This window comes from Delphinapterus leucas, chromosome 12 (assembly GCF_059928025.1).
Source record: "Delphinapterus leucas isolate spDelLeu-1000000601 "Yukka" chromosome 12, BTC_Dleu_Yukka2, whole genome shotgun sequence".
In the NCBI taxonomy this organism is placed as follows: domain Eukaryota; kingdom Metazoa; phylum Chordata; class Mammalia; order Artiodactyla; family Monodontidae; genus Delphinapterus; species Delphinapterus leucas.
Window position 1 is genome coordinate 46,560,582 of NC_143140.1, and position 27,236 is coordinate 46,587,817.

At 41.7% G+C, this 27,236-nt stretch overlaps 1 protein-coding gene across 1 annotated transcript in view; it reads left to right on the forward strand.

Annotated features, from left to right (window-relative positions):
- ARMC2 (armadillo repeat containing 2) overlaps positions 1 to 27,236 on the forward strand; it is a 101,772-nt gene that overhangs the window by 14,980 nt on the left and 59,556 nt on the right. Inside the window, exons 4-7 of the mRNA XM_022553950.3 lie at positions 1,221 to 1,422; positions 14,504 to 14,580; positions 18,931 to 19,029; positions 23,142 to 23,317. Coding sequence (XP_022409658.1) covers positions 1,221 to 1,422; positions 14,504 to 14,580; positions 18,931 to 19,029; positions 23,142 to 23,317 — 554 coding nt within the window. The remainder of the gene's footprint in view (positions 1 to 1,220; positions 1,423 to 14,503; positions 14,581 to 18,930; positions 19,030 to 23,141; positions 23,318 to 27,236) is intronic.

A 27,236-nucleotide genomic window follows, 5' to 3' on the forward strand; every position in this document is an offset into this window, starting at 1 on the left:
TTGCTGATGAAGAAACAGTGTTGTATTTTAAGTCTAAGGATCTGTAGCCGTAAACACAGTAGGTGTTTCAGTTCAGAGTCTGGACTTCTTTTTTGCAGCTTTATCTTATTCCTTTTTAGAAAGCCTTCTAAGTGTTTCAGTGCCCTCCTGTGTCCCCGCCTGGGAGTCGTCTGCTGGGCCTCCAAGAGCCGGCCCCTGCTTCTCTGATCACCTTTCTCCTCCCCTTCCCGTCACACACTCCACTTGAGCATGCCAGGCACACTCCTGCCTTTGGGCCTCCACACCAGCTCTTCCCTCTGCTGGAAATACTGTCCCTCATCATGTGATGGCTTGATGCCTTACCTCCAGTAAGGGTTTGCCTGCCATGCCCACCTGTTCAAAATTGCTACCTGCCCCAATTCCCAATCCCCTTTTACCCTTCTCCACTTTTCTACTTTTTCTTTTTTCCATAGCACTTATTATCTATATACTTCATTTATTATGGTCTGTTACTTATTGTCTATTGTGTAGACAGGTGTATTGTTAGGATGTAAGCCCTATGAGGGCAGGGATCTTTGTTCTGTCACTAATGCATCCCAAGTGCTTCGGACAGTGCCTGACATCAGGAAGGTACTCAATAAATATTTCTGAATGAAAAGTTACTAACATGATCAAATTCAGGAAAAAGAATTGTTATGGGACACAGAAGTATTTATGTGGACTTAGGTAGTTCATAAACCTCAATTAGAGTAGTTACCTACAGGTAGACTCAAAGCTAATAGAGCTAAGATTCTATTCATTTTTACCTGCTATATTGATGATGTCAAACCTAAAATAGTGGTGAGGTCTTGCATACGTTCAGGGAGGCTTTATCCGTACAATTCCAGACTTGATCACTATAAGTCATATGTAGTTTTTTTTGTTTGTTTTTTTTTTTTGCGGTACACGGGCCTCTCACAGTTGTGGCCTCTCCCGTTGCGGAGCACAGGCTCCGGACGCGCAGACTCAGCGGCCATGGCTCACGGGCCCAGCCGCTCCGCGGCATGTGGGATCCTCCCGGACCGGGACACAAACCCGTGTCCCCTGCATTGGCAGGTGGACTCTGAACCACTGCGCCACCAGGCAAGCCCCATATGTAGTTTTAAAATTGTATAAATTCTTGGATTGAAAAAAATATATTGAAAGATAGTGATTCCTAAAATAAGAAATGCTTTGACAAAACGTTTCCTTGGTTATTACAGCAAAGAGAGTGGAATCCAAAGAAACAGTTACGATGGGGGACTCTGTGGTGAAAATACATGGGATTTATTTAACAGAATCAAATGCCATTGGCCACTTGAGTCACCCACCTCAGCTAACATATGATGGAGACTTCGGTGAAATCAAGGAGCAAGAAATTTTCAAAGGGGCAGCATCCTTGCCATCTCATCTCAGAAGTGGAAGGTCAGTATTCTTTTCATTTAACTTTCCAGTCAGGACAACTATGTCATTTACCAGTTTGCTCTCTGTCTTATGTAGATGATTGATTTGCATTTTCCCCTTTTATATAAACAAAATTTAAGTTAATGATGCATGAGTAGGAGAGATTTCTTCTCACAGCTGAATGGGGTTGATTTTATATCTCGCTCTTTAATCCTCAGGAAAACATTCATACCTGCCAAAATGCTGCTTTGATAGGACTGTCAGAATAACGTCTCTGCTTTATTTGGGCTGTTCCAGCAAGCCCTCGAGTGATGACTGATCATTCTGTTTGTGTTACTTGGGATTCTTGCCCGGGCTGGAATGTCTCATTACCTCCGTTTAGGTTAGTGCGCTGTTGTTGACTCCACCAAAGAGTGGACACTTGATTTATTTTATTCTCCAGTAGAAACTTGGATTAGAATATTTATTCTGGAAACTAATAGTTAAAACAGGAGAGTCCTATGGATTTCTCTTATCTATGATATCTCACTACTAATCCCTCATAAAATGAATGATTGAGGATTACTCTATTTCATACCATGTTCCTAGATAAGGCTTTTTTCACCCCAGTCTGTGATCCTTTCACCCCCATCCCATCTAGGAACCCCTAAATTCATACCGTCTTCCTGTGTAGGGCTTTCTAGGCTTCCCCTAGAAAATTGAGGAGCAATTTTCCTACCATATTAAGAAGTTGTAGAGAATGTTCACTATATGGACTGTGTGAATTCTTACACTGGTATTTTCCTAAAGAAGCCTTGACTAACTGGGGAACCAGGGTGGAGAACAGAGCAGGCTCTGTTTTCCAGTCCCAGCCAGTAGTGATGCTAAGATAGGCAGAAGGTCTTGCACTGGACAGGGGCACTCAGTTAGAGATATTTTTCTATGACTTTCCATTGGGTCATTGTGGGCAACTGCCCAGCTCGAATTTGCTTAACAAGATTAAATTCCATGGGCCATTTTAAGACCAAATGCTTGTTGCCCTCACTTAGATTTGGGTCTGACTTTGGCTTGTCCACATGTTGTGTGCTTAAAACTCCTCGCACCCCTACTGGCTGCTTGGCAGCTGGTTGGTTTAGCTGAACTGACCTTGTCTGCTGACACAGCCTGAAGAGCTTTGCACACACAGAATTTATATTAGGCAACCTAGTAGTCCTTGTAATGTCGCTTTGCATTCAGAACATTTTTTAAATTAAAGTAAAAATGAAATGTCTCCTTAAGTGGAAGAGGACTTCAAATTGGGACTTTGGGAGTTGAGCACAAAACATCAAACTAGCCATTGCGACAAATCTTTTCCAGTTAGTGAATAAGAATAGGCTGCGGACCTCAGAGCTTAAACATAAAAGGCAGCAGGAAAACTTGTGTTTCTTTCAGCACTGAACTGAAAAGGAAACATTTATCTTGCTGCACCCATCCTTACAGTAATTAAAGTTGACTAGGAAAAACCAGACAAGAGCTGTTTTCTTTTTTTCTTTTTTCTTCTTGCAAGCCTTCAGATGTTGCAGAATAATCTGGCAAGCCAGGGTTCATTATGTCTTCCTCAGTCTGGGACAGCAAGGGCATTTTCAGTTACATATTTTATCCCACGAACAGCAAAGGAGAAATCAATTAGGGACTGGAGGCACTTCTTCCTGACTGTCCAAAATTATGAGGCCCTGGCGGCAGCACTAGTTGTTCTCTTTTTGCCTTGTTAGGATGGCTTTTGCATCGTATGGTGATTGTGTCTGTTTTGGGTTTGCCATACACCCTGGCAAGTGTAACTTCCAGTAACATTTTGGCTTTCGGAATCTTTACCTCCTTTAGTCATTGGATGGAACTTTTGTTGAGGTGATTCCCCCACAAGATATTTTTATACAGTAGGATTAAAACAAACCAGAAAATGGAAACTATTCGCAGTTCTTTCACTAATTACATTTGTGAATCAGTCTGGAACACTTGATAGTTGTTTCTGGTAAACATTTAAGTGAATAATTCCCAGAAATGATCTTTGCTCTGCAGTGGAGTATTCCCAGTCTTGATGCTAAAGCCCTACCCTCAATTAACATGTTTCCATGTTTACACCAGAAAGTGGAAAATGAAGACTCTTGTCAGTGAACTGGGCTGGCAGGAGAAGAGAGGGAAGGGATTGCGTAAGTGGAAGAGGGGGCAGCAGGAACCGACAGCGGGCTGAGGGCTGAGAAGGAGTGCGAGCAGCTTGCATAGGGGACAGAGGAAGTGAGGTCACGCTCCCCGCACAGGGTCCTTGCTGCCAGTCCAGTGTGGGAGCCTCCACCTTCATGTCAGGGCTTCTTGGGCCAGGGAGAGAAAGGAGTAGTTTAATTCAATGAAACCACATTGATTTTAGGGGAACCTATAATTTAGAATAAGCTCAGACCTGGGATGGACTGGAGTTTAACTTTATGCTGGTCATGATGGAAAAAGGACTTGCTGGGCTTCCCTGGTGGCGCAGTGGTTGAGAGTCCGCCTGCCGATGCAGGGGACACGGGTTCGTGCCCCGGTCCGGGAAGATCCCACATGCCGCGGAGCGGCTGGGCCCGTGAGCCATGGCCGCTGAGCCTGCGCATCCGGAGCCTGTGCTCCGCAACGGGAGAGGCCACAGCAGTGAGAGGCCCGCGTACTGCCAAAAAAAAAAAAAATGCTGAGCAGACATCATTGCAAGCAAGGTGGGCGGGGGGTGGGGAGGAAGCACTCGCTCACTTTCCAGAAGAGAACGCAATCTCTAGCCCCTATTGAACTGTCGTCTTCAAACAGCGTGCCAGTTACGACAGTCTGTGTGTCCGTTTGAGGATTCAGTCAAGGTTTGGCAGGCCTGCTCTTAACAACACTCTGTCTTCTCTTACTTTATGTTGCCATGTTTTGAAAATAGCTTCCATTAGAATATGTATGTGTGTATATCTCCATCCATCATCCATCCAGTGGTTCTATCTGATGAACCCCTTTATACATCTGCTTTTTAAATCCTTTTAGGGCTTCCTGTATAAACATTGTTCAAACTCTCATGGTTTGGAAATGTGATTTTTAGGAGGAAAGCCCAACAGCATTCAGTTGTGGAGAGTCAAGAACTCTTTGTTGGGGGACCAGAGTCTGTGGATTTAGGATTGGTTCTCTCTCAGCCACTTGATTCAGCTGTATGTTCTTTGACAAGTCTCTGAACACTTTCAGGGAGTCAGTTTTCTAATCTATAAAGTGGAAAAAACTGTGCTCCTTCACTTCCATCTCCTCCCAGCCCTCACTATAGGCTGTGGAATGATAGCTGTTGGTTTAGAGGTGGGTACATGATCCAAGCCAGACCAATTGAATCCTTCCCTGGGACTTTTGCCAAAGCCTTTGGGGAAAGTGCTCTTTCTCCAAGTTCACAAGCTGTAAAGATGATGTTGACTTGGAGCCAACAGTGGCTATTTCATTGCCTTGTGGAGGGTGAGTCTGTCTGGGAAGTGATGTAGAAACAAACAGAGCCGAGGAATGGAGACAGTGACTGAGTTCAAGGATGACATATAAACCCCTAGATCCAGCTGTGCCTGAGGCCACCACATCCACACTGCAGACTGCTCTGTTTCATGAGCCAATATGTTCCTTTTTCTTTCTCTCTCTCTTACACTCTTCTTCCTTCCTTCCTTTTTCTTTTCTTTCCTTTTTATCTTTCTTTCTTCTTTCCTTTATTGATTTATTTTGACAGGAACAGCTTATGGTACTTAAGATTAGGTTTATGTCACTTGGAATATTGCAACCAAAAGAGTCTAGTTAACCTACTAGACTTTATGAAATATAGATGAGGACGGGGGTAATTTGAGAGCAGACACCTCCTCAGACTCCAGCAAGAAACAAATTTCACTAAAAGCGAGTCTCTTAGTTAAGAAAGGTGTATCCAGTAGTCTTTAATGAAAGAAATGACAGGAGAAGTGGGGAAGCCACAGTAGAGGCCCCCTTCAAGATCCAGAGTGTGGGGAATTCCCTGGTGGTCCAGTGGTTAGGGCTCCGTGTTTTCATTGCTGAGGGCCCAGGTTCAATCCCTGGTCAGGGAACTAAGATCCCATAAGCTGTGCGGCACGGCCAAAAAAAAAAAGAAAAAGATCCAGAGTGTGAAGTGACACAGGGGGAATGGAGCTGAGGGTGACACGCTCTCCTCGTTTCCTGTGATCCAGTCATTTGGTGTGTGTGTTTATGGGGTAGGGAGTTTGATAGATTAGAACCCAAGGAACCTAGCCTGTAAAGGGGCTTTTCTGTGAGTCATGAAACCTGGTACATACAAACCAAGGGAACACACTGCAGGTCAAGAAAAATAACAAGACCTGGTGGATAGATGTTCAGGAAAACTAAAGTTGAAGCTACCGAGTACCCCAGTTCTCTCCCTCCATGGACCATTTTCATTCTTCAACAAATACATGGCTGTGTTTCACGATAAGTAATGTTAGCACAAGAGTTAACATGGAACTTGAGTATGGGCTTTGTAAGGAACATAACAAAAGACAGATGAAGGAAATGGATCGCAAAAGGAACTACCCTCCAAGAATAAGGAGAGTTAAAACAATTGTCCATAGTGTCAAAGAAATTACAGATAATGTTGTTACCCTCTTTTTAAAAAAAGAGGAAAAGAGCTCTTTGTTGGGTTATAAGAATTCAAATTAGAGATTTTAAGCCCACATAAAGAATGCAAATATGCTCACAGTTCTCAAAAAAGAATGAAAGAAAAATGTATAAACATGGAGAGAAAAGCCACATTAGAAATTAAAAGTGAGAATAAAAGCAGCTGAAAATGCAATCAGACATGGTGGATAAGCTAGAGGAAATCATACATAAAGAAGTGAATAAGAAAATAGAAAAATGATCAGAGAGATTGAGATAGGTGTGGAAGGAACGGCACTTGCATTCCTGAAGAGGAAAGGCATCCTCGTCCTCCCCCTCCCCCTCCCCGTCCTCCATCTTACTTTGACTAAGTGCTAGGCACTCTTCCAAGTGATTTACATGTATTAACTCATTTAATATTCACAACAACCCACTGAGAATGGCAGAGAGAATGAAAAGAAAAATATCAACATAATAGAAGACAGCTTTCTGAAATAAAGATTTGAATTTGAAGCTCAAATGGACACATCATGTCCCAACAAAATTTGATACGGAGTCATCCACACTAAGACGTCTCCAGTAGTGCTCAGCACCGGAATACTACCCAGTACATAGTACACACTCCATTAGTAATTGTTGATTGGATGGGTAAATGCGAGAAGGTATCCTATGGCCATCAGGCTGAACAAGCAAGTCACATAGAAGGAAAAAAAGGCAGGCTGCCTCTGGCTCTGTTAGAGCTCCTCTCGGTGCCGCAGACAGTGGAGTAAGGCTTATGAAGTCCTAAGTACAAGAAGGATAACCCAAGAATTATATTGCCAGCCAAGTTCCTTCAGCAAAAAGGCAACAGACATTTTCAAACACGAATGGATTTGGGGACTATGGTACTCATGCGCTTTCTAGAAAACTTTTTGACAACAAAATGGTGAGTCAAAATTCAGAACTCAAATGGAGAAGCTATGGTAAAAGCATTAGTGGTGAGTACTGACTTGGTTTTCATACTGAATTAAAGGTAAACAACTCAGGGGCTTCCCTGGTGGCGCAGTGGTTGAGAGTCCACCTGCTGATTCAGGGGACACGGGTTCGTGCCCCAGTCTGGGAAGATCCCACATGCCGTGGAGCAGCTGGGCCCGTGAGCCATGGCCGCTGAGCCTGCGTGTCCGGAGCCTGTGCTCCACAACAGGAGAGGCCACAGCAGTGAGAGGCCCGCATACCGCAAAACAAAACAAAACAAAACAAAAACGTAAACAACTCTGAAAACGATGGTTATGGAACAGAAACCTTGACAGTGTAATATTAGCATAAAGAACCAAAACTGGTACTTGGGAGGAAGTGTGAGTACTAATCGCTTCACTTCATAGTAGGGAATAGATTTGTCAGTAGCTACAGTCTGAAATTGAAATATGTAGTTAAAAAAGTGATTTCATCCTGCTAATGTTTTTCATTCTTTTCTTAACTTTAGAGAGATCTTTTAGAAACTAATGTCTCTTGTGAAGACCCATTCATCTGAAGTTCTACAATTCCTTCAGTTTCACCTCAATTTCTGTTTCTCTGTCATATTCAAGTAAAATTTATACTTCATACTTTTTAATTACAATGACACGTATGGTATGATCCCATTTATATGTATCTTTTATCTGCCCTTCCCTCCTTCTGTCATCCTTCTGTTCTTTCATTCTTTTATCTTTTCATCTGAATATATGCAAAATATGTCTGGAAGGATGTTTGCCACACATTAACGATATTTATTTCTGGGTGGTGGGATCTTAGATGGTTTTCTAAATCTTCTTTGTACTTCTTATATTGCCTGGCCTTAAAAAATAATAAATATATCATTTTTTCAAAAATAATGAAGTCATTATTCTTTTAAGAAATTAAGTAAATGTGGCTGAGAAACTTTGCATTCAGAAAAGACAGTCATCGATCAAAATGACTTTGGTAGAAGTCCCACCTTATTTGACAGCTTCCATTCGATAAGAATTTGTTGATAAGCAAAGCCCTGCACTAGCAGGGTTGGGAGATACACAAATGGACCCTGTCCATGAGAACCTTACCAGCATGTCAGGCTCTGAGGCTCAAGTGCGGTCCCTAGACCAGCAGCATCAGTATCACGTGGGAGCTTGTTAGAAATGCAGGATCTCACGCTCCACCCCAGACCTGCTGAATTAGAATCTGCATTTTTATAAGGTATCCAAGTGATTTGAATTCACACAAAGTTTTAGAAGCACTGTTCAATGATTGACTCTAATGCTGGAGGAATGAAAGGAGAATTGAAAGAAAGCGCCTTGGGAGTTTAGAGATGAGAGCACCTAACTCTGACTTAAAGATCAGGGAAGGTTTCCTGGGGTCTGTGGAGTCTGGGATGCCCCTTGAGGCTGGTTTTCAATAGAGGTGGGGCTCTGTGTTCTTTGCTAAAGGAGCAGCATAAGCAGAGGGGGGATTTGACTTGGTGGCGGCAGGTTCAAAGAAGGGCAGATGACCCAGTGTAGCGGAAGCATGGGTCCTAAGGCTGTAGACTACGTGGAGTGCTGAGGGGTTCTCAGGAGAGTGACGCTGGCAGCCGCGTGAAGGACGATTGGAGACGGGAGAGCAGTAGCAGTTCTGGTGGGAGATGGTGATGTGTGAGCTGGAGCAGCCCACTAGGACATTGGGATGGAGAGCAGATTGTGGAAACCGGTGTGTAATCATTTCCACAATAACGCCACGGAAGAGGGTAGTGCCAGCAACTCTCCCCTGTGCTGAAGTACCCGTAGCTGCTGCGGTGAAAAATTACAGCGCTCTTCACGTGAGGCGCCTTGAAACTGGAGCTGTGAAGGTGAAGGGGAGCGTGAAACTGTGGGCTTTTACTCTAAGCTAAGGGAATTTAAGCCTAACTAAGTTAAGCTAATGTGGTTAGCTACAAAGCAGTGTCTAATCAACTTTCTGCATATAGAACTTGAGTAATAAGCAGTTAGTGATCATTGAAAAAGGCACAAGAATATATGCATAATCTTTAAAAATGTATATTTTAAATCTTGGACCACCAACCCAAGGCTATGGTTACCTTTGAGGACTTTATCAAAATTTTGATCTTAGGACCATTCCTTTAAAATCATGTTCTTCAATTTCACTGTGTTTCTATTTAACCATTTAAGTAGAATTCTATTTTAGTGTTAGTTATTAAGACAGTACTAATGTCTAGAAACTGTGTATCTGGTGTTTCAGGCTGTGAAGACATGATAAAGGGACCACCACCTTTTGGTGGTGGTACTCTTAAATTGCAGTAAAAAAAATCAAAGAGACTACAAAGCAGGGGCCAGCAAACTAAGGCCCATGGGCCAAATCCAGCCTATTACCTGTTTTTATAAATAAAGTTTTATTGGAACACAGCCACGCCCATTCATTTACCTACTGTCCCTGGCTGCTTTCACACTGTAGCCACAGAACTGAGTAGTTGTGACAGAGACTGAGTGACTGCAGAGCCTAAGATATTTACTACTTGACTGGAATCTATACAACTTGAGTCTAATTCTAAAAATGAAGTGTCATCTTCTTAGGGCAAGGAAAATGTTAGCTCAAATTTCCTAAATTTCTTTTTATCATATATATCCTTTAAAATTTCCTTTTCCATTTTTTTTACATGTAATTTTTTCCCAAATGGAAATAAATTTATTATATATTTTTTCTTAATTCCAAATCCTACCGTTTAGTCTGCTTCTTAATATCTTTTTAGCTATTGCTCCAGAGAAGGAGTCAACAAACTATAGCCCTGGAGCAAGATCTGGCCAGCCATCTGGTTTTTTTGTTTGTTTGTTTGTTTTACAGCCCTTAAGCCGAGAATTTTTTTCTGCATTTTAAAATAATTACATTTTAAATGGTTACAAAAGTACCTACATTAATAGCCTCTGTTTTGCCACTTGGCCCACAAAGTGTAAAATATATACTGTCTGGCTCTTTAAGAAAAAGCTGCTGACTCCTGACTAAAGAACCTCAGTCATAATAATTGGAAGAACTGTCTGAATTATAGCAAAATCTGAATTTTGGAATACTTTTAAAGAAATATACTTTTTTTTCTTTGGAGTGTAAATGATCCAGAAGTAGATGTTGCCAATGTGACTGATGCATGTATGGGCAGTAGTAACTCAGTCAGTGTATGACGTTGCCTTGGCTACAGAGCTTGGTTCTGGTTGTTCAGAGTGAAAGATGGGACTCTTGTTAATGATTGGGAAGAGAGGACCTTGTTTTTGCTCTGAAACATGTGGGCTACAGCAGAGAGACCTGGGAGTGCCATACCCACTATGCTTTCCTCAGGACTCCAACCTGATTACAGATGGAACCAGAGGAAGGGCAGAGGTAAGAGAATTGCAGAAAGATGGAGCCAGTGCCCTGATCACACCACACCTAAAACCCACCCCTAGTGCTTGACTTTTGGGTTACATGAGCCAATAAATTCCATTTACTGTTTAAGTCAGTTAGAATCAGGTTTCTGTTATTTGTAGATGAAGATATCCTAATGAAATGGTCTTATTGGGGCTTTAAGAAGGATTTCACAAAAGAGCTTTAAAGAATATTTTCTGGAATTGTTTTATTCTTGGTACATCAAAAGATATTCCAAAAAAATTTAATTATGGTCTTTAACAGCATGGAACAGAAAGCTGAGAAGAAGAACAATTATACTGGATGTTTGAATCAAGATCTAGAAACATTTAATAGGCAGAAACCCTTTGCCAAGTATAACACTGAAATTTAATAAGAAGGAGTCCAACATAGATGGGGGAAATCTGCCTTTAGCTGCATATGGAAGAAAAGACGAGAATTGACCAACACTGTGACGTGACCACCAAAACCGCTCACACAGTTTTAGGCTGCATCATTTAGAAGCTCTCCTCTTTGCTCCTCAGGCCGTATCTTTAGCTCAGTGCTGGGTTCCAGACAAACTGACACTCACTCTGAGTAACTGAACAGGCTGACGAAGAGATTTGATGAGGAACAGTTGAAGGGACTGGAGTTTGTTAATGAGAACGGCGGTGACAGCCATGATAATAGTAAACACTTGCTGAGTATTTACTGTGTGCCTGGAACTGTGCTAAGCGATTCCACATCACGTCGTTTAATCCTCACAACAGCCTTACGTTGAGGGGCACTGTTATTTACCACCCCCTCATATGCAGATAAGGAAACCAAAGCTTAGGTTAAAAACTTAACCCAAGGTCACACAGCTAAGAAGTGGTGGAACCATAGGATTTAAGCCGTAGGAGATGAACTTAAGTGGTGACCACGACACATTTAAATATTTGAAGGATGGTCAAGAGGAAGAAGTATAAAGATTTGTTTCATTAGTAGAGCCAAGATCAATGGGTAGAATTTACAGTGAGACCGTTCTTCTTTGAGTACAAGGGCATCTAGTCTTGAGCAGAAAGGGAATTTCTTTTCTGGATGCCTCTCTCCCCGCTTCATGCTTTCTGTGGGTCCTGAGCTGCACTGCTCCACAGAAACCCTTTTAGGCTTACCCTCTCCAGACTGGACGGTTCTTCCTCCGTCCTCATCTTCCTGGACCTGTCAATCACGCTCACTTTCTCAACATGCTGGACTGCACGAGAGCATGTTTTCTCTGTCTTCTCGCTTTGGACTCCTTTTTCTATTTCTGTCCTTTACTTGTGACTATCTGAGACAAGGCCGTGTCCTGAGATTCTGATCTTTGAGCCACTCTTCTGATAACCCTAGTCCCAGTGTACTGCTTTGACTTTTAACGGAGCTCCTTTCCTGATCTCCACATCTCCTTTGCTGATGCTCCGTTTTTCATCAGAAACTCAACATGGCAAAACAGAGATCTGCTTTACCCCTCAAACTGTGCTGCTCTCTAACCTCCCCATTTCTGTTATGGCAACCCTGCTGTCCTGTTCCTCCAGGTCTGCCTTTTCATCTTTCTTCTGCCTGAAATCATCCACTGAACCCTATCAACTTTTCATTTATAGGGTCTCTTGAATTTGTTCCTGCTTCTCCAGTGCCACTATCACCTTCAAAGAATTAGTCCTTGTTACCTCCCGCCAAGTCTCCTAAATAACTTTTGTCATCACAGAACTCCAAATCTCACCATTTCCTCGTATAAGAACCTAGGACAGATCCTTATTGCCCATCTAATTGGGCCCATTGATTCAACACAGAGTTTCAGACAGCTGTTCCTGATACCTGCCAGCAGAAACCTATTCCTAAGTTGCTGGCCCTGTGCAGTTACCCCCTTACGCTACCCACCAGGCTTCTCATGCTCCTCTTTACCTTCACTCATGCTACTCCCCCCACTGAGAGCAGTGTTGTCATTTGTCGGTTTGACTTTTATGCTTTTAAGTCCCACCCTGTGGTCCACTTCTCCCTCTCAGTAATCACTTCCTCCTCAGCATCCCTCTAGTCCTTGTAACCTGCTGGATTTCACGTTCTAGTATTTGATTAGAGAATCCATTAGTATTTTCCATTAAAAAAAAAAAAAAACTTCCTTAGTTCCTCAAAGTAGATTTTAAACTTCTGGGCAATGTCTTATACGTTCTTTATCACAGTAACACCCAGCACTGGGCTGCTCAGACAGGTGCTTGTTGACTCGGAACAAAAGAGAGAAAGAATATTGACAATTTATTAAGTTCTTCAAACGTACCAGTCACTGTGCTAAGTAGAGACATTGCCCTCATTTTAAGGAAAGGAAAACAAGGCCAAGAGGTTAAGTAACTTACCAAGGCCACATGGCTGACAATACTTGTACCCAGGATTTGACCCCAGGTAGTTTAGGTCCAGAGCCTGCACACTCAACCACGGTACCATGATGATCACACAGAGGATTAGTGGGTGCCAACCCTGTGCTCTTCTTGAGAACCAGTAAGACCCAGCACTGTCAAGGTTTGGTATTTGATAAGAAGGATCCTTCTTAACCGCCCCTCCAAATGGGGACACACAAATGTGGTATTTACGGAGGCAGCCTCATCACGGCCATGTCCTCAGGTAGGATGGATCAGGGACTTGCATTAGATGCAAACTATCCTGCTTGATTTCAGTAGCTGTTCAGGACCATAATGAAAAGAAAGGCTTGTCTCTGTGGTCCTCAGACTTTCTTATTTCTGGAATTGAAGTCTGGGAACTTCCTTGGCCTTACACCCTGCCAGACTTTTGGTATTCTGCCTTTTCATAGTGTTGACTTTATTTATTTCTGTCTTCTTTGAGATCTCCATTTGCATCTCTACCCTGAGAGTGTTGACAGAAAGGATCCCATCCCCATTTCTTTCTTGGATTGGCCAGAACATTTTGCTACCAGATCTATGATTTTACTGTATATAAAAATAAAGCAATTGTTTCAGAGTATTAAATAATTAGACCCTTTTGGGGAGAGTAACTCGATCTTTTCTCTATTGTACGATAAAAGGAAGTGTTAAATCAGGTGTTTTTTAAAAAAGGAAATGCTTATGGAAAAAACGATATTTGGAGAAACGAATCCTTGGGGCAGTAGTCAAAGCCAAGGTCCAAGACACAGCACTGAACATTTGCTGCGGGTCTCACTACGCAGGAAGCAGGAGCAGTGGGCAGCCACAGATGTTCATGGGTGACCCTGGCCACATGAGTGTGCATTCTTTATGATTTTTGCGGCAAATATTATATTTGATGGCAAAAATGAAATTTTTGTTGTAAAACTTGTGCTATTATTCTCTAAGTAGTTTTTTTTTTTTTACCTTGGAATTTTGTACAGATATTTAAAAGTAAGTGTTTTAAGTATCAGCTCTAGCTAAAGAGAAGTTATGTCCTTCATAGACCATCTCTACATTGTATATAAGCTTCAAAACAAAAAACCCAGGCATATAATCCTGCTGTTGGCCAGCCACCAAATTTTCATTTGAAACACAAAATATTTGTCGTCTGGGGACTGCTTGAATTTACCTTCGATTTTTTATCATGTCAAATATTTCTTTAAAAAAATTTTTTTAGAGAATATTAATTTTAAAATTATAAAATGGAGACAGGAGACTTAGTGATTTGGTGGGAAGAGCAGTGAGTTGGAAAAATGAGACGTGGGTTCCAGATCTGACCCTGCCGTGTGATCCTCGCCACATCTGACCAATTTGGGAACAGTCTTCTTGCCTGGAGCACGTGTGTACCAGAGTGTGAGAGAAAGAGGTCTTTTCCAGCCCCTAAACACTACTAGGCTTTTGTGATTCAAGCATACCAGAGTTCTTTCTTACTGCAACAGTGACCTCTTGTGGTGTAGATCCTTAATCAGTTTTTTTTGATTTGCAAAATAAACTTTGGATTTATTTTGTTGTTGTTTCTAGTAGCTGTATTTCATATTGTAAAGCAAATCTGACTTGTCTTTAAAAGATAAATCTCAGTTGAAAACCGGAGGTTGCTTGAAATGAGGTATGGAGTACCAAACTCTATTTCTGGTTTCTTTAGAAATTATATTTAGCCAACTCTTGACTCTTGACACTTACAAAAAGAGAACTGCTTTGGCTTTTGTGCTGAGTGTTGTGTGTATTCCTCTTCCTCCCAGGGACCAGGGGAAGAGGCATTCAGGGGCCTCCTTATGCTCCCGAAGCTCAGACCGGAGCAGGCTAGACACCAAAACAGGTGAGGCTCCCGTGTTCTTAGAGGTCCCCAGCACTCTTTCATCTTATCCTCAGAATCTCCGTCTGTAGGATAATCATTTGCACTAAAGAGGTCTGATGTTGGCTCACTCTTTGAAAATTCCAGGAACTTAGTCCAGCTTGGTCACATGTCAGCATTTATTTTGATAAATTTTTATTATTTTCACAACAGTCTTAGCACTCTTACCATTACCCAGCTCTAGTGCCTCAGGCATCTGTAGATTACAATCTTAATGACTGCACAGAAATTATTTTGCAAAAGCACTTGGAAGGTTGCAAAACTTGACATCCACATTGTTCTTAAGTTCAATACTTGAGTCAAAATCAAGGCTCCCTTAAATGAAACTATATTAACTATAGGAAATCAGCCCTTTGCAACTTGAACTGTTTGAGAAAGTATATAACAATATAAATCACAGGCTAGAAATGCTACAGAGTGTATTCATACAATGGAACATAGCAGTTAGAAAAATGAACCAGAGCACATTTATAATATTGAATGAAATGACTACAAACATAACATTACATGAAAAAATTAAGTTGGAAAAACAATGACATGTGTTGTTTATGGTTACAGATCTATGTGGTAAACATGTAAAGTCAAGCATGATAAAAATAATCATTGAATTTAGAGTGGTGGTAACCCCTGGGGAGGGGAATGGATGGGGTAGGCACACAGAGAGCCTTAACAATATCTGTAATGTTTATTTCTTTGAAATAAGGAGGAGAATGAAAATAGTTAGTATTTGACCAAACTATTTGTGGGTACACAGGTGTTTGTTACCTTCTTCATACTTTTTTTGGTGCACGTGATCTTTTATGAAACCAAATTAATACTCAGTTCAAAAATATTTTATTACCTTCGGAACTAATTTCTTATCAATCAGATGACTTTTGTGACCAGTGGGGATTTCTGTGGTACTCGGGAAAATCTTAGATAGACTGATTTCCTCATCAGCATTGTTGCTAAGCATCTTACGTGTCCATGCTAAAAGCAGCAGCCAATAAAATTGTGTCAAGTTTTTGTGTCCAGAACTCAAAGCTGCGGTTAAGAACTATAACAACTGAGACAGCAAAATCTTCAAAAAACATGCTGAAATTTCTGCTTGACTTACCCAATTTCCTGTTGAATCATAATTTTTATATTTAGCAAACTGTGAACCTAGATGAAAGTGCTTTCTAAATGGGTTGTTACCCAGGACTGAGACAAACTGTATTTATTTGTCATCTGTGGATCTTAAAAAGTAGTCACATGACTCCAGGCTTCAGTTTCTAGGGTAGAAGCTGGGTTAGTGTATAAAATGGGGTTTTTGTGGAGAGCAGAGTTGGAGGAGGTGTGGGAGGCGAAAGGCCATAGCCGGACACCACTGCTTGCACAGGGGTTCCTGGGAGAGGGTTGAAAGCAGACTTACACCACAGTGTCTGGCAAACTTCTGTTCTGAGAAGAAACAAGTCTCAGAAACATTCAGAAGGGCCTACGAGGGCCTTTCCTTTCCAAAGGCTAAATAAACTGCTCTGTGATTTCTGGCTCACCCCTGTAATTAGCTCTTCCTGGGGTGAACATGTTATCAGTTTTGTTTGTCCTGACAAACGGTTTGATAATCGTGGTTTCTCATAGAGCGGTCCTGCTAAAGAGCATGTCGCATAGAAGGTGAAAAGGCTGCTTTGAACTGATTGGACTTGAGGTCTGTATTTCTAATAAATTTAAGTGTGTCATAAATAGTTGTCTATTATATTTTTTGCCTGGCTTATTATCTCCTGGCTTTCCCCTTGCCTTGATATATGTTGAATTTATTCACATACTTTGGACTTTGACTATGTCTGATACCTGGGAATATGAGCCACTATGGCTTTTTCATATTGCTTGAATAGTCATGTTTACTTTTAGGATCCATAACCATCATTTATCAATGTGAGGGAAGTTTCATAAAAGTAATAATCCAAAAGATGGAGATGGTGGTCTGCAATCCTTTTCCTGCAATTCTGAAACCCCAAAAGCTCTGAAAGCTGAAATACTGCACAAACTCACTTAGTGACAATGCCTGACCCGCACTGATGGGAGGCCAGTTATAGTCTTTGTTTCTTTAGTGTGAGTATTCACATGTTTTGCTGCAGGGTGCTGCCTCAGGAGACCCCGCTGGTGGTGGTATGTCATGCAGTGTGGGCACCATATTGCCTTACTCAAGTTCAAAATTTTCTGAATCCCCAACCACGTCTGGTCCCAAAGGTTTTGGCTAAGGGGATTGTGAACTGATATGGACTGGTTTTGTCCTAAAGACAATTCAACTATGTGTTTTGGTGAATTCTTCCTTTGGGGTTGGGCAGATTCTGTGCAACCTTGCTATTAAAACCATTGACCGCACCTACATTGTTTAATAACAGCTTTGTTGACATCCTTTCTATCTGCTTTGGCTGCTCAAATGCTCTTCGTGCCCAGTGTGCATCGGCCCCTCTTGATATTAGGAAGGTTTGATAAAAGCAAGCCTGGACTCACAGCAGCTGGGGGTGGCCGTTTCCAGCACGGAGTGTCAGGGAAAGGCCTGTACACTGGGCGGGAGAGCTGTCCAGGTTCTCCTGGGTGATATCACCACTGCTTGGAAAATTTAATATGTGTTGTGTATTTTTTTCTCAAGAGTAATACAAGTACATGAGAGGTTTGGGAAAATACAGGAGCACATAAAAGAAGATAATAACCTGTAATCCCATTACTTGGAGATGCTCACTGTTACCCCATTTTACAGAGGGAAAGTGAAGCAACTTGCCCAGAGTCAGCTAGTAGGTGACAGAGCTAGGAGTCAAACCCAGACAGTGACTCTAGAACCAGTGCTCTTAGCAGGCTTCCCTGGTCAGCTTGTCTTGGTTTTGAGTTAAAACACCCTAAAAATATACAAGCCACACACCCTTTCACTACTCTGTCTCTCTCTGCAGAACCTTCTGATTGCCCCTATGATTTCTAACTCTCCGTGTGACATTTTTAGGATCCAGGCACCCACTGCGGGGGCACTTAATTGGTACCAGGTCTGCTCTAAGCAGGCACGGACTCCCTGAACCAGTATAGGCTGGGTGCCAGGTGAGGGCCTTAGGGGGTGGCCTTCAGAGAAGGCAGCCTGAGGATTTTGTCTGTAGCACTGCTGCTTAGTGCCCAGCACAGCGGTGCCCCCTCCGGCTAGACTGTCAGTGTTTTAGACCTGGAGATCTTGCCTGTATGAAATGTAATCATGATTTGCAGTTTCTAATGTGATTTACATTTCTCCCCAAAGTTACCTTCTAGTTTTCCTGTTTGCTTCAGGCAGAATGGCCCTGAAGAGGTCAAGTGCAAGGGCTCTGGAGCTCTATGACCTTGGGCAGGTCACTTAATAACCCTGAGCCCCACTTTCTTCATCTGGAAAATAGTGACAGTTTGGGGACCTCCTCATAGTGTGACAAAAATTAAATACAGGCCTGCTAGATCTAAAGTACACAAGCTGTGGGAGCTATTACTCTTCCACAGCCTGCATCCTCAGGCAGCATCTCTTCTCGGTGATGTGGTGACATCATACAGCCCGATACGCTTCAGACAGTCATGATCTGTTTGTTGGTTTTTTAATCAGGGAAGTGAAATCCATATTGATTGAGTGTTACTAGATGCTAGGCACTGGGCTCAGAGCTTTGCCTATATCATGTCTTTGAATTCTCATAACGCTGAAGGCAAATATTTTAATCTCTGTTTTGCTGATGAGGCTCAGAAAGGATAAGAAACCAGACCCCTGTCACCCAGTGCATCAGTAATGGAGTTGGGATTTGAAATGAGATCTGCCAGCACCCAGAGCTCGGGCTTCCCACTGCCCCACACAAAGCCACGGGCGTGAACAGCACTGGCCTCACAATAATGTGGACATTTTATTTTCTATAGGAAAGATAGTCCCTGCAGGCCTCCCTTTCAGAAAATTTTTCATTAAACATTTTCAAAATCCTTATTCTTTTCATATCGATAGTTTTCTATTTATTTTATATTACAGAGGGATATGTTTAAGTAAAAAAACAAACAAAAAAACAACTCCAAACTCTTTGCCACACTGATAATAATTTCAACATTTACAAAGCTGAAGACTTTATGCAGTATCCCAGAGTTTAAAGTTCTGATTTCTTTACATTATCTTATCTGAGTTTAATTTGGGATGATTTGATTAGAAGAAATGTAGTTCTAATTAGAATTAGTTGGGCTTGGGGGGCAAAGCGTAATGTAATTCTAGAGTTTGTTAATTATACGGATGGATAACACAGTCTCGTGGCGGTGCTCCAGTTATAACTCCTTTTTCATGGCTCTTTCTCCTCTTCTGGGTTTCTATTGCAGACTCAAAACTCGACTTGCAAGAAAAAGATACAGAAATAGAAGTAGGTGAAGTCTTTTGGAATACGAGGATCGTACCGATTTTGCGTGAATTAGAAAAAGGTAAAAAAGAAAAAAGTTGTTTTACATTAAAAATATCTGCACTTATTTATATGTTCCTCATTGCCCTGATATTTTCAGCACACTTTGACTGTCATTTCTGTGAACATGTTCAAAAACAAATGAAGTCATCTATTTTATTTACCCAGTAATGTATGTATTAGATGTTATCAATACATGTAAACTTAATTTTCAATGAGTAAAATTTACTTTAAATGCAGCAAAAGAACCTACTTCTGAAATTCCCTTTGGAATATAAATTATCACCTCCTCTCCCAAGGAAATGCCAGTTTGAACGCTGTAGAGTGGCAGTTCATGAAAAACGGTGAAAAATTAAAACATTTCAGGCCTCTGAAACCCTGACTAAGTCTCATAGACTGGCATCCTTGGCAGGTGTGCCTGTGGTTTTCTAGATCCAAACATATACAGTCGGCCCTCCATGGCTACAGGTTCCACACCCACAGATTCAACCAACTGCAAATGGAATTTTGATCCGTGGTGGTTTGGATTCGAGGATGCAGAACCCGCGGATGTGGAGGGCCGACTACACTATGTCATTTTATACAAGGGACTTGAGCATCCATGGATTTTGGTATATGCAGGGGTCCTAGAACCAATCCCCTGTGGATCCTGAGGGAGGACTGTATGTCCTCTTTCCTAAGGTTGAGCATGCATGTCAGGGAGGCCACTCAGAACAGGAAGTGGCCTGGGATATGCCCAACCCTTACACTCTGGAATGCCCCAGCAAGGAAGGCTCACAACCCATGGGTCTCTGCCAAGGTGACCTATGGAAAGCTTGACCTATGGAATGCCCACCCCCCATCCCACCTTCTGCCCCCTTGCTGTTCCTCAGGGATTCCACCTCTGAAGTTGAAATGGGCTCCTCTGGAGCTGCAGTCCTGGCCCAGGGCTGAGCCCAGTGCCTGGCCCACAGCACACATGAGGCCCTCGCTAACAACTGTGGAATGAGTGCTCCTTGGATGAGCGAACCAGCATGGTAGCCACTGGAAGAAGCCCTAGGAGAAGCAGAGTAAATGAGTCCTTCCCACCAACGAACCAGGGAAGTTGTGCAAAAGACCTACTTCCTTAAAGGTTCAAATGACCTCACGCCTCCTGGGCTCTCTGATGGTGCTTGGCAGTGTTGCTGGTTAACGTGGGAGCCCTGGATGGGGTTTCTGGTCCTGGTGCTGCTAACGAAGCAGATGGCTGGGAATCACCTGATCTCTCTGCGCAGAGGTGCTCTCACCTGCCAGGTGAGGCATAGCTGAGGCTAGAACATCACCAAAGTCCACTGCCGCTCAAAACCCTGAGAATAAGACCATGATGACTTTGTTCCCCCTAGGGTCAATCATTTTCACCCTCATGATAGCCTGATTAACATTGGGTCCTTTATTTTAGGAGATGTGCCTAAAAACTAATGGGAAGAGCAATCAATCTGGGCAAAGGTTAAAGAAAAAAACATACCAGGAGGAGCACAGTGGGGAGGATAGGGGCAGCACAAAGGCCTGTCTTGGAGAAAGTCTTCAGCTTGAAGGATTTTAAGAGGGTTCTGAGGGCTCTGTCACCACAGGTACTAACAGAGAAAACTTAGCAGGAGTTTGGGATTTGAAATGTGGATGAATCTCCCTTCTTGGGGGATTATTAAATGCTGAAAGATGACATCTCTTCCATAGACAACTTTAAGAACAGCAAGTGGTGGTAGGACTAGGTTACTTGACCCTTTGAGATCTTTCCTTCCTCCCTTCTTTCTTTCTTTGACTTTTTATTTTGACCTAATTTCAGACTTTTAGAAAAGTTGCAAGAATAGTACAAAGAAATGCTGTATGCTCTTCCCCCAGATTCCCAAAATGTTAACATTTTACCACATAAGCTTTATCATTCTCTCTCTCCCTGCCCGCCTCTCTCCCTCTTGCTCTCTTTTTCTGTACACACCCCCCCAACACACGCACACATTGTCTTTTCCCCTTTTTTGAACCGTTTGAGAACAAATAGCCATCATGATACCCCATATCCCTAAGTACTCTAGCATGCATTTTTAGAAACAAGGGCATTCTGTTACGTATCTGGAAGTTACAGACCTTATTCAGATTTTGCCCGTTATCCTAATGATTTCCTTTATAGAAAGAAAATACAGTTTGTCATGTCTCTTTCAGGATCTTGATGTATTTCAGGAGAAAAGGCCAATTATTTTATAGACTGCCCCACAAATTGGGTTTGTCTGGTTTGTTCTCACCATTGGATGCTTGTTAGGTGTTTGGGGCAGTGTGCAGCATGAGTGGTGCTGTGTCCTTCCCGTGTGTCCTATCCGGAGGCACGTGATGCTGATTTGGTCCTTTACTGGTGACGTGGACTTCGATCACTTGGGGAAGGTGGTGTCTGCCAGGTTTTTCCACTGTAAAATCACTGTTTTTCACTTTCTAATGAATAGGTATCTTATGGGGAGAAGTTACTTTGAGTCTGCCTTGCTTTCCGTTACTCATCAAACTTTCACCCACTAGCTTTAGCCCCGTGAGGATCTTGATGGCTCTTAGATTCAAGCTGTCTTTTGAGGCTACATGGCAGTTCTAACAGACCAACTGGTAGAAAGAGGTAATTTGATCAACAGTTTAAAATTTGACCCGGGAGCCTTCCTTTTTAATTTCTTGTAAGCTAAAACAGCTACTCTTAAGTAGAACCCACCAGGCTGAAGAGTTTGCGGAGGGAAGTATTAGAAAAATACCTTGACGTCTACCCACTGCCACAGAGTAGCCCTCAGCCTGGACTTGGGCTTTGTGAAGAAACTGCCAGTAACAGAAGAATAAAACAACAAAACAAAACTATTTCTTACAGTAGAGCTCAGGTTTTTCCCTTTATTTAAAGTTAGTCGAAGTCATTTCCCATCAATTCATTTATTTAAGCGCGTAACTGAAAGGCATGGAAGGTTACTTAGCTATTGAGGTTTAAAATTTTTTTCTTAGATGTTATTGTTGAAAAGAGCTAAAAATGGCCTGAGTCATTTCCTTCTGCAGGCGCACACTTCCTCTATGCGGGCTTTCAAGAGCACATTATGGTATTTATTTAAGATTGGTTTCCTACTTTTAAATTTTGTGACGGAATCTATCAGAGATAATATTTTTCAACTGAATGCCTTATACCTTGGATCCTTGTATTCCCCTCCTGTTCTAGTTTGTGTGCTACTTTTCTTCCTTGTATGCCTGTTGGTAGGGCTACCACTTGCAAAAATTGCTTTCCTCAGAATCCCAATTATAAAATGAAGTGGTCTAGGTCTCCCGTTTCCTAACTAAAGCCTTCTTTTTATTATCCTCTTTGCTAATACGCACCTCCAAATAATGGTGGATGTGGTGACATTTTGAGATTTTTTTCCACTTGCGCCTTCCTTTCTCAGATAATGAGCATTATTCTCATAGGAAAATGTTGATCAGCGTTTTTATCAATAGACATATTAGAAAATGAATCTGCATTGAACTATGTTATAGGCTGTCAGTACAGTATTTTCACTGCACCATGCACTGTCGGTACAAAGATGTGTCAGACATGGTTCCTACTCACTTAGCATGACATCTATTTGAGGGCATTGGGCATGTAACACAACATGCATATATATGCGAAAAATAGCAGTATTTGTTGAATGGTGCACCTTTTCTAGAGGAGCCAGAAAGTAAACAGAGCTTTGAAGGACCAAAATCAGTAGGGACGAGGGTAAGGAGAACATCCTGGGCCCTTGGAACTGTGTGGCGGAGGGTCGACGGCAGAGTTGTGAGTGGAATGCTTCTGGGGCCCTGAGCAGAGCATTGGTGGGTGGCTCATCAGGAATAAAGGAGAGCAGCTGAGATAATGCAGTTCCACTTCTCAATACACTCTTTGAAAGGCTGTGTGTTTTAGATAAGCTGATTAGTGAAGAAGTCAACATGGTAGGAGGTGGAGCAACAAAATGGAAAAAAAAAAATCAGGTAGATGGAAATGATAAGAAACGGAAAAAAAAAGAAACATAGTTCAGGAATTTGAAGATGTCCGGGGAACTAATTATGGGGTTTTACTTACACTTTCTGTGTTTGACACACTTGTAAACTTGACCTCAATGAGTAAGTTCTGCTTTGCTCTCTTTGCCCTGACAGAAGAAAACATTGAAACGGTTTGTGCTGCTTGCACACAGCTTCACCACGCTTTAGAGGAAGGAAACATGCTTGGAAGTAAACTTAAGAGAAGAAGTATTCTCCTGAAGACCCTATATAAACTTGTTGATGTTGGCTCAGACTTGCTGAGCCTTAAACTTGCAAAAATTATTCTAGCAGTAAGTTTTTCCTTCCTCTGGTCTCGTAGACTGTAGCACGTAAAAGTTCTGTTTAATGCTTTATTTGTAAATATTACAAAGGAGATTAGAAATGCAGTGTGTTTGTTTAGAATCTTGAAAAAAAATTAAGGTGGTAAACTGACATCCCAGAATTTTGACCAGAAAGTACCATCTAAGGAACTACGGCTGAGTACAGATAAAATGTTCAAATGAACACTTACACATGGACTGTGGCAAGGTTTTTAAAAAAAAAGTGACAACAGGCAAACACATTCAAAACAGTCATTCAGGTAACCTGACTGGAGATCAGTATTGGAGAGCAGACTGTGGTTTCTGCCCTACGGTTTCTGCTGGGTGCTTGGTTCTATCACGTGATTTAATAAATAACTTCAGATAACTTGGGCTGTGGTCATAGTGGCCAGGTGCTTTATGAGGCCGCGTGAAACAGAACCAGCTGCTTGGTGGTCATAGAAGGCTCCTGTGAGGTGTTAGAAGAAAAGGCCAGACACCTTTAATAAAAGTATGTAGAAGCTCTGTCTCAAACAAAATGATATCATTGTTTGAGGGCAGCCCTTTGTTGTCACAGCCATAAACAGTTGGAACCAAAAGATAAGACACAATTATTATAGACCGTTCTAAGAGAGCCGCTAAAACAAATGAATGAAGCTTTGTTTACCTGGTTTCATAAAAGTAAAAGCTATTAACACCCGTAATTCATATAATTTAAAATCTTAAAGTACACAGTGAAGGTAAGTGTTGGCATACTTACTAATAGTTTAGTAAGGGTGCCCTCTATTTCTTACTTTGAAGCATTTCATAAAGCAGAATATTCTGACTACACATTCCATGCAGTGTTTTGGAGAAGTACGTTCTTATTTAGCTGCCACCCTAAACTATTCACCCTCTTTGTAAAAACTGTGATATGATACGTGATGCAGAAAGCAACATTTCCTTGAAATAATGATTTCAGTAGTAGTTTAATCCCATCTCATTGATGAAAATGGATCAGTTTTAATGAAACAGAAAGACCATAAACCACAGGGAGGATTTAAAGTCAGAAGTTATAAGTAGAGATGAAAAGATAACTGCACGCTTGCCCAGTTCCTTCTCCAGCCCTGGATTTGGGGCACCTCCTGGCCCAGGAGACCCCAGTGTGAGGCTGGAGGGCTCTACTGGTGTAGCTGCCCTGGGCTGGACCCAAGCAACCAGCTGCCCAGGGACTGCCTTTGTTTTTCATCCTAGGCATTGTGCTCTGTACCAAGTAAGTAAATAAATAAAAGAGAGAAAGGAAGAAGGAAAATGCCATGAATTTGTTAATGCTCTGCAGAGAAAATGTCATCTTTGTTATTAAAGGTGCCATTCAAATTAATTATATACATGGCACAATTTAAATATTTTAGGGCAAAAGGCTGCGATCTGCCAGGCAGTGAACACATTCTGAACGAAACATACGTTTAGATAAAGCCCTTTCCATGACACTGACCGCCTGGCTGAATTGGGCAAGACCGCTAGGCTACAGTCCAGAGTGCGGAGGTGGGTGGGCTGTCCTTTTTGATTGAGTGTAGATGGCGGCCAGGATCGACCAACAAGTCCCACTTCCCATCTGCCACGTGAATCTTCTATAATGCTCCAGGCAAGACATTGCTTCCCTTAGACCTTGGTAATGGGGTTCTATGTAAATTTTTTTTTAAAGGACATCATAAAAAGCTGTTGAAGAAAAAAAATTTGACAAAAAACTGAAGATAATAGGAGTAAAATTTTTTAAAATAACTTCTAAGATTTTATCTACCAGTTTAATATTATAATTCAGACATTTAAAATTATTTATAGTTAAAAAAAATCCAGTGAGTTTAATGTTAGTTCTGATTTCTTGCATTCTTTGGTTAAGTGGGGTTTGCCAGATAGCCATTTTCATTTTAACCTTTGTATCAAAAAAATCTTACAAAAATATATCTGCCTATTTTAAGATTTTTTAAGAGTACAAACATATATACAGTGTGAAAGCAACTACATTCAGGAAGGGAGGACAATCTAACATCCTATACAGGGGGAAAAACAGAAAAGAAAGAGCAGTATGTCAACAGTGACTATATATAGTGGCAGTGTTATGAGTGATTTTTAAACTTCCCTTTTCTTTAATTTTCCAAATTTGCTTTAAATAAACTCCTATGTTTAACATAAAGGTGAACTACCCCACTGCAAGAGCCTACTTTGTGCCAGGGAATGAAAGTGAATAAAATAACCCCTGCCCTGCAGGCTGGCCATGTAGCAGGAGAGACAGAGAGTAAACACTTGAAGTGCTAAAGGGGCTGATGAGCACTGTGGGAAAAAAATAAAGCAGAGTAAAGGGAATGGCCTGTGTTGGGGCAAGTGCTGTTTTATACAGTGTAGTCTGTATTCCTTGCATATAATTTAATGTTTTATTTTCTTTTTTTGTCTCAAAGTCATAATTTTACAGTTACCAAAAGGGAAGGTATAGGAATTTGCTCTGAATGTAAACTGACCTTATTAGCAGGCCTGGAAATGGTGGGGTTTGTTGGGGGTTTTTTAAATGAAAACTCTGATACCAGGTGTTCTTTTTTTGTTGTTGTTGTTTTCTGTCCCACTTTTCACTAAAAATATAAGTCTTGGAGTGGGGAGTGTGGTTAGTTGTATTCATTCATTTATTCAACAAGTTTCAGTAAGTACATAGCAGATGCTATGTTCCACATGTAGAAAGAGTAACAAATCATGGTTTTGACCTCAAAGGCTCATAATGTAGTGGAAGATTGCCAACAGATTAAAATATATTCCCAAATATAAAGGGCAATATATATTTCCATTGATGCAGATTTTTTTTCTCTCTAGTCAGCTTTTTTTCCCTAGGTTTTTAAACAACATTTTAAAAATACCTAAACATTGAAAACATTTTTTTTAAGTTTCCATTTCCTTTTTTCATCCTGAGAACAGAAAGAATTTCCATTCTGCCACGTGTGACAGTTTCTGAGCCTTCCATAACAGAGCTTCTCAGACTTGAATGTACACACGATCCCCTGGCAAAGTTGTAAAATGCAGATTCTGGTTCAATACGGCTGGTGGGGCCTGAGATTCTGCATTTCTAATACACACCCAGGTGATGCTGAGATGAGATGACATGGCCTGTCTGAGGAGCAGACTCTTCAGTTGCAAAATGGGAATGACTACAGCTAATTTGCAGGGTTTGCTCTGAGATGTCATGAAAAGCACCAGAGCAGAGGGGCAGACAGAAGCTGCTCCATGAATAATACCTCCCCCTTTCTCTCCAGCTCGGGACTGACCACGTTCACCTTGGTATTTCCTACAGCAAACAGCACAGTGCCTGGTACACAATAGGAGCTCAATAATATTTGTGGATCAAATATAGAATGAATCTTTTAAAAATATGTCTGACAAATTCCATTATCTTTTTTTTTTTTTACTAGCTGAAAACTCATTAATAAACAATATTGAGGGCTTCCCTGGCGGCGCAGTGGTTGGGAATCCGCCTGCCAATGCAGGGGACACGGGTTTGATCCCTGGTCTGGGAAGATCCCACATGCCGCAGAGCAACTAAGCCCGTGCACCACAACTACTGAGCCTGTGCTCTTGTAGCAGCGCATGGTCTCTAGGCATGCGGGCTTCAGTAGTTGTGGCCCTAAATAAATAAAATTTAAAAAATAAGTAAACAATATTGAAGATAACTTTAAGGATACTTTTTTCTAAAGGAATTTTTTCTTTTTTTTAGATTAATTATTTTTGGCTGCGTTGGGTCTTTGTTGCTGCACGCGGGCTTTCTCTACTTGGCGGCGAGCAGGAGCTACTCTTCGTTGCGGTGCGCGGGCTTCTCACTGCGGTGGCTTCTCTTGTTGTGGAGCACGGGCTCTAGGCACGTGGGCTCAGTAGTTGTGGCTCCAGAGTGCAG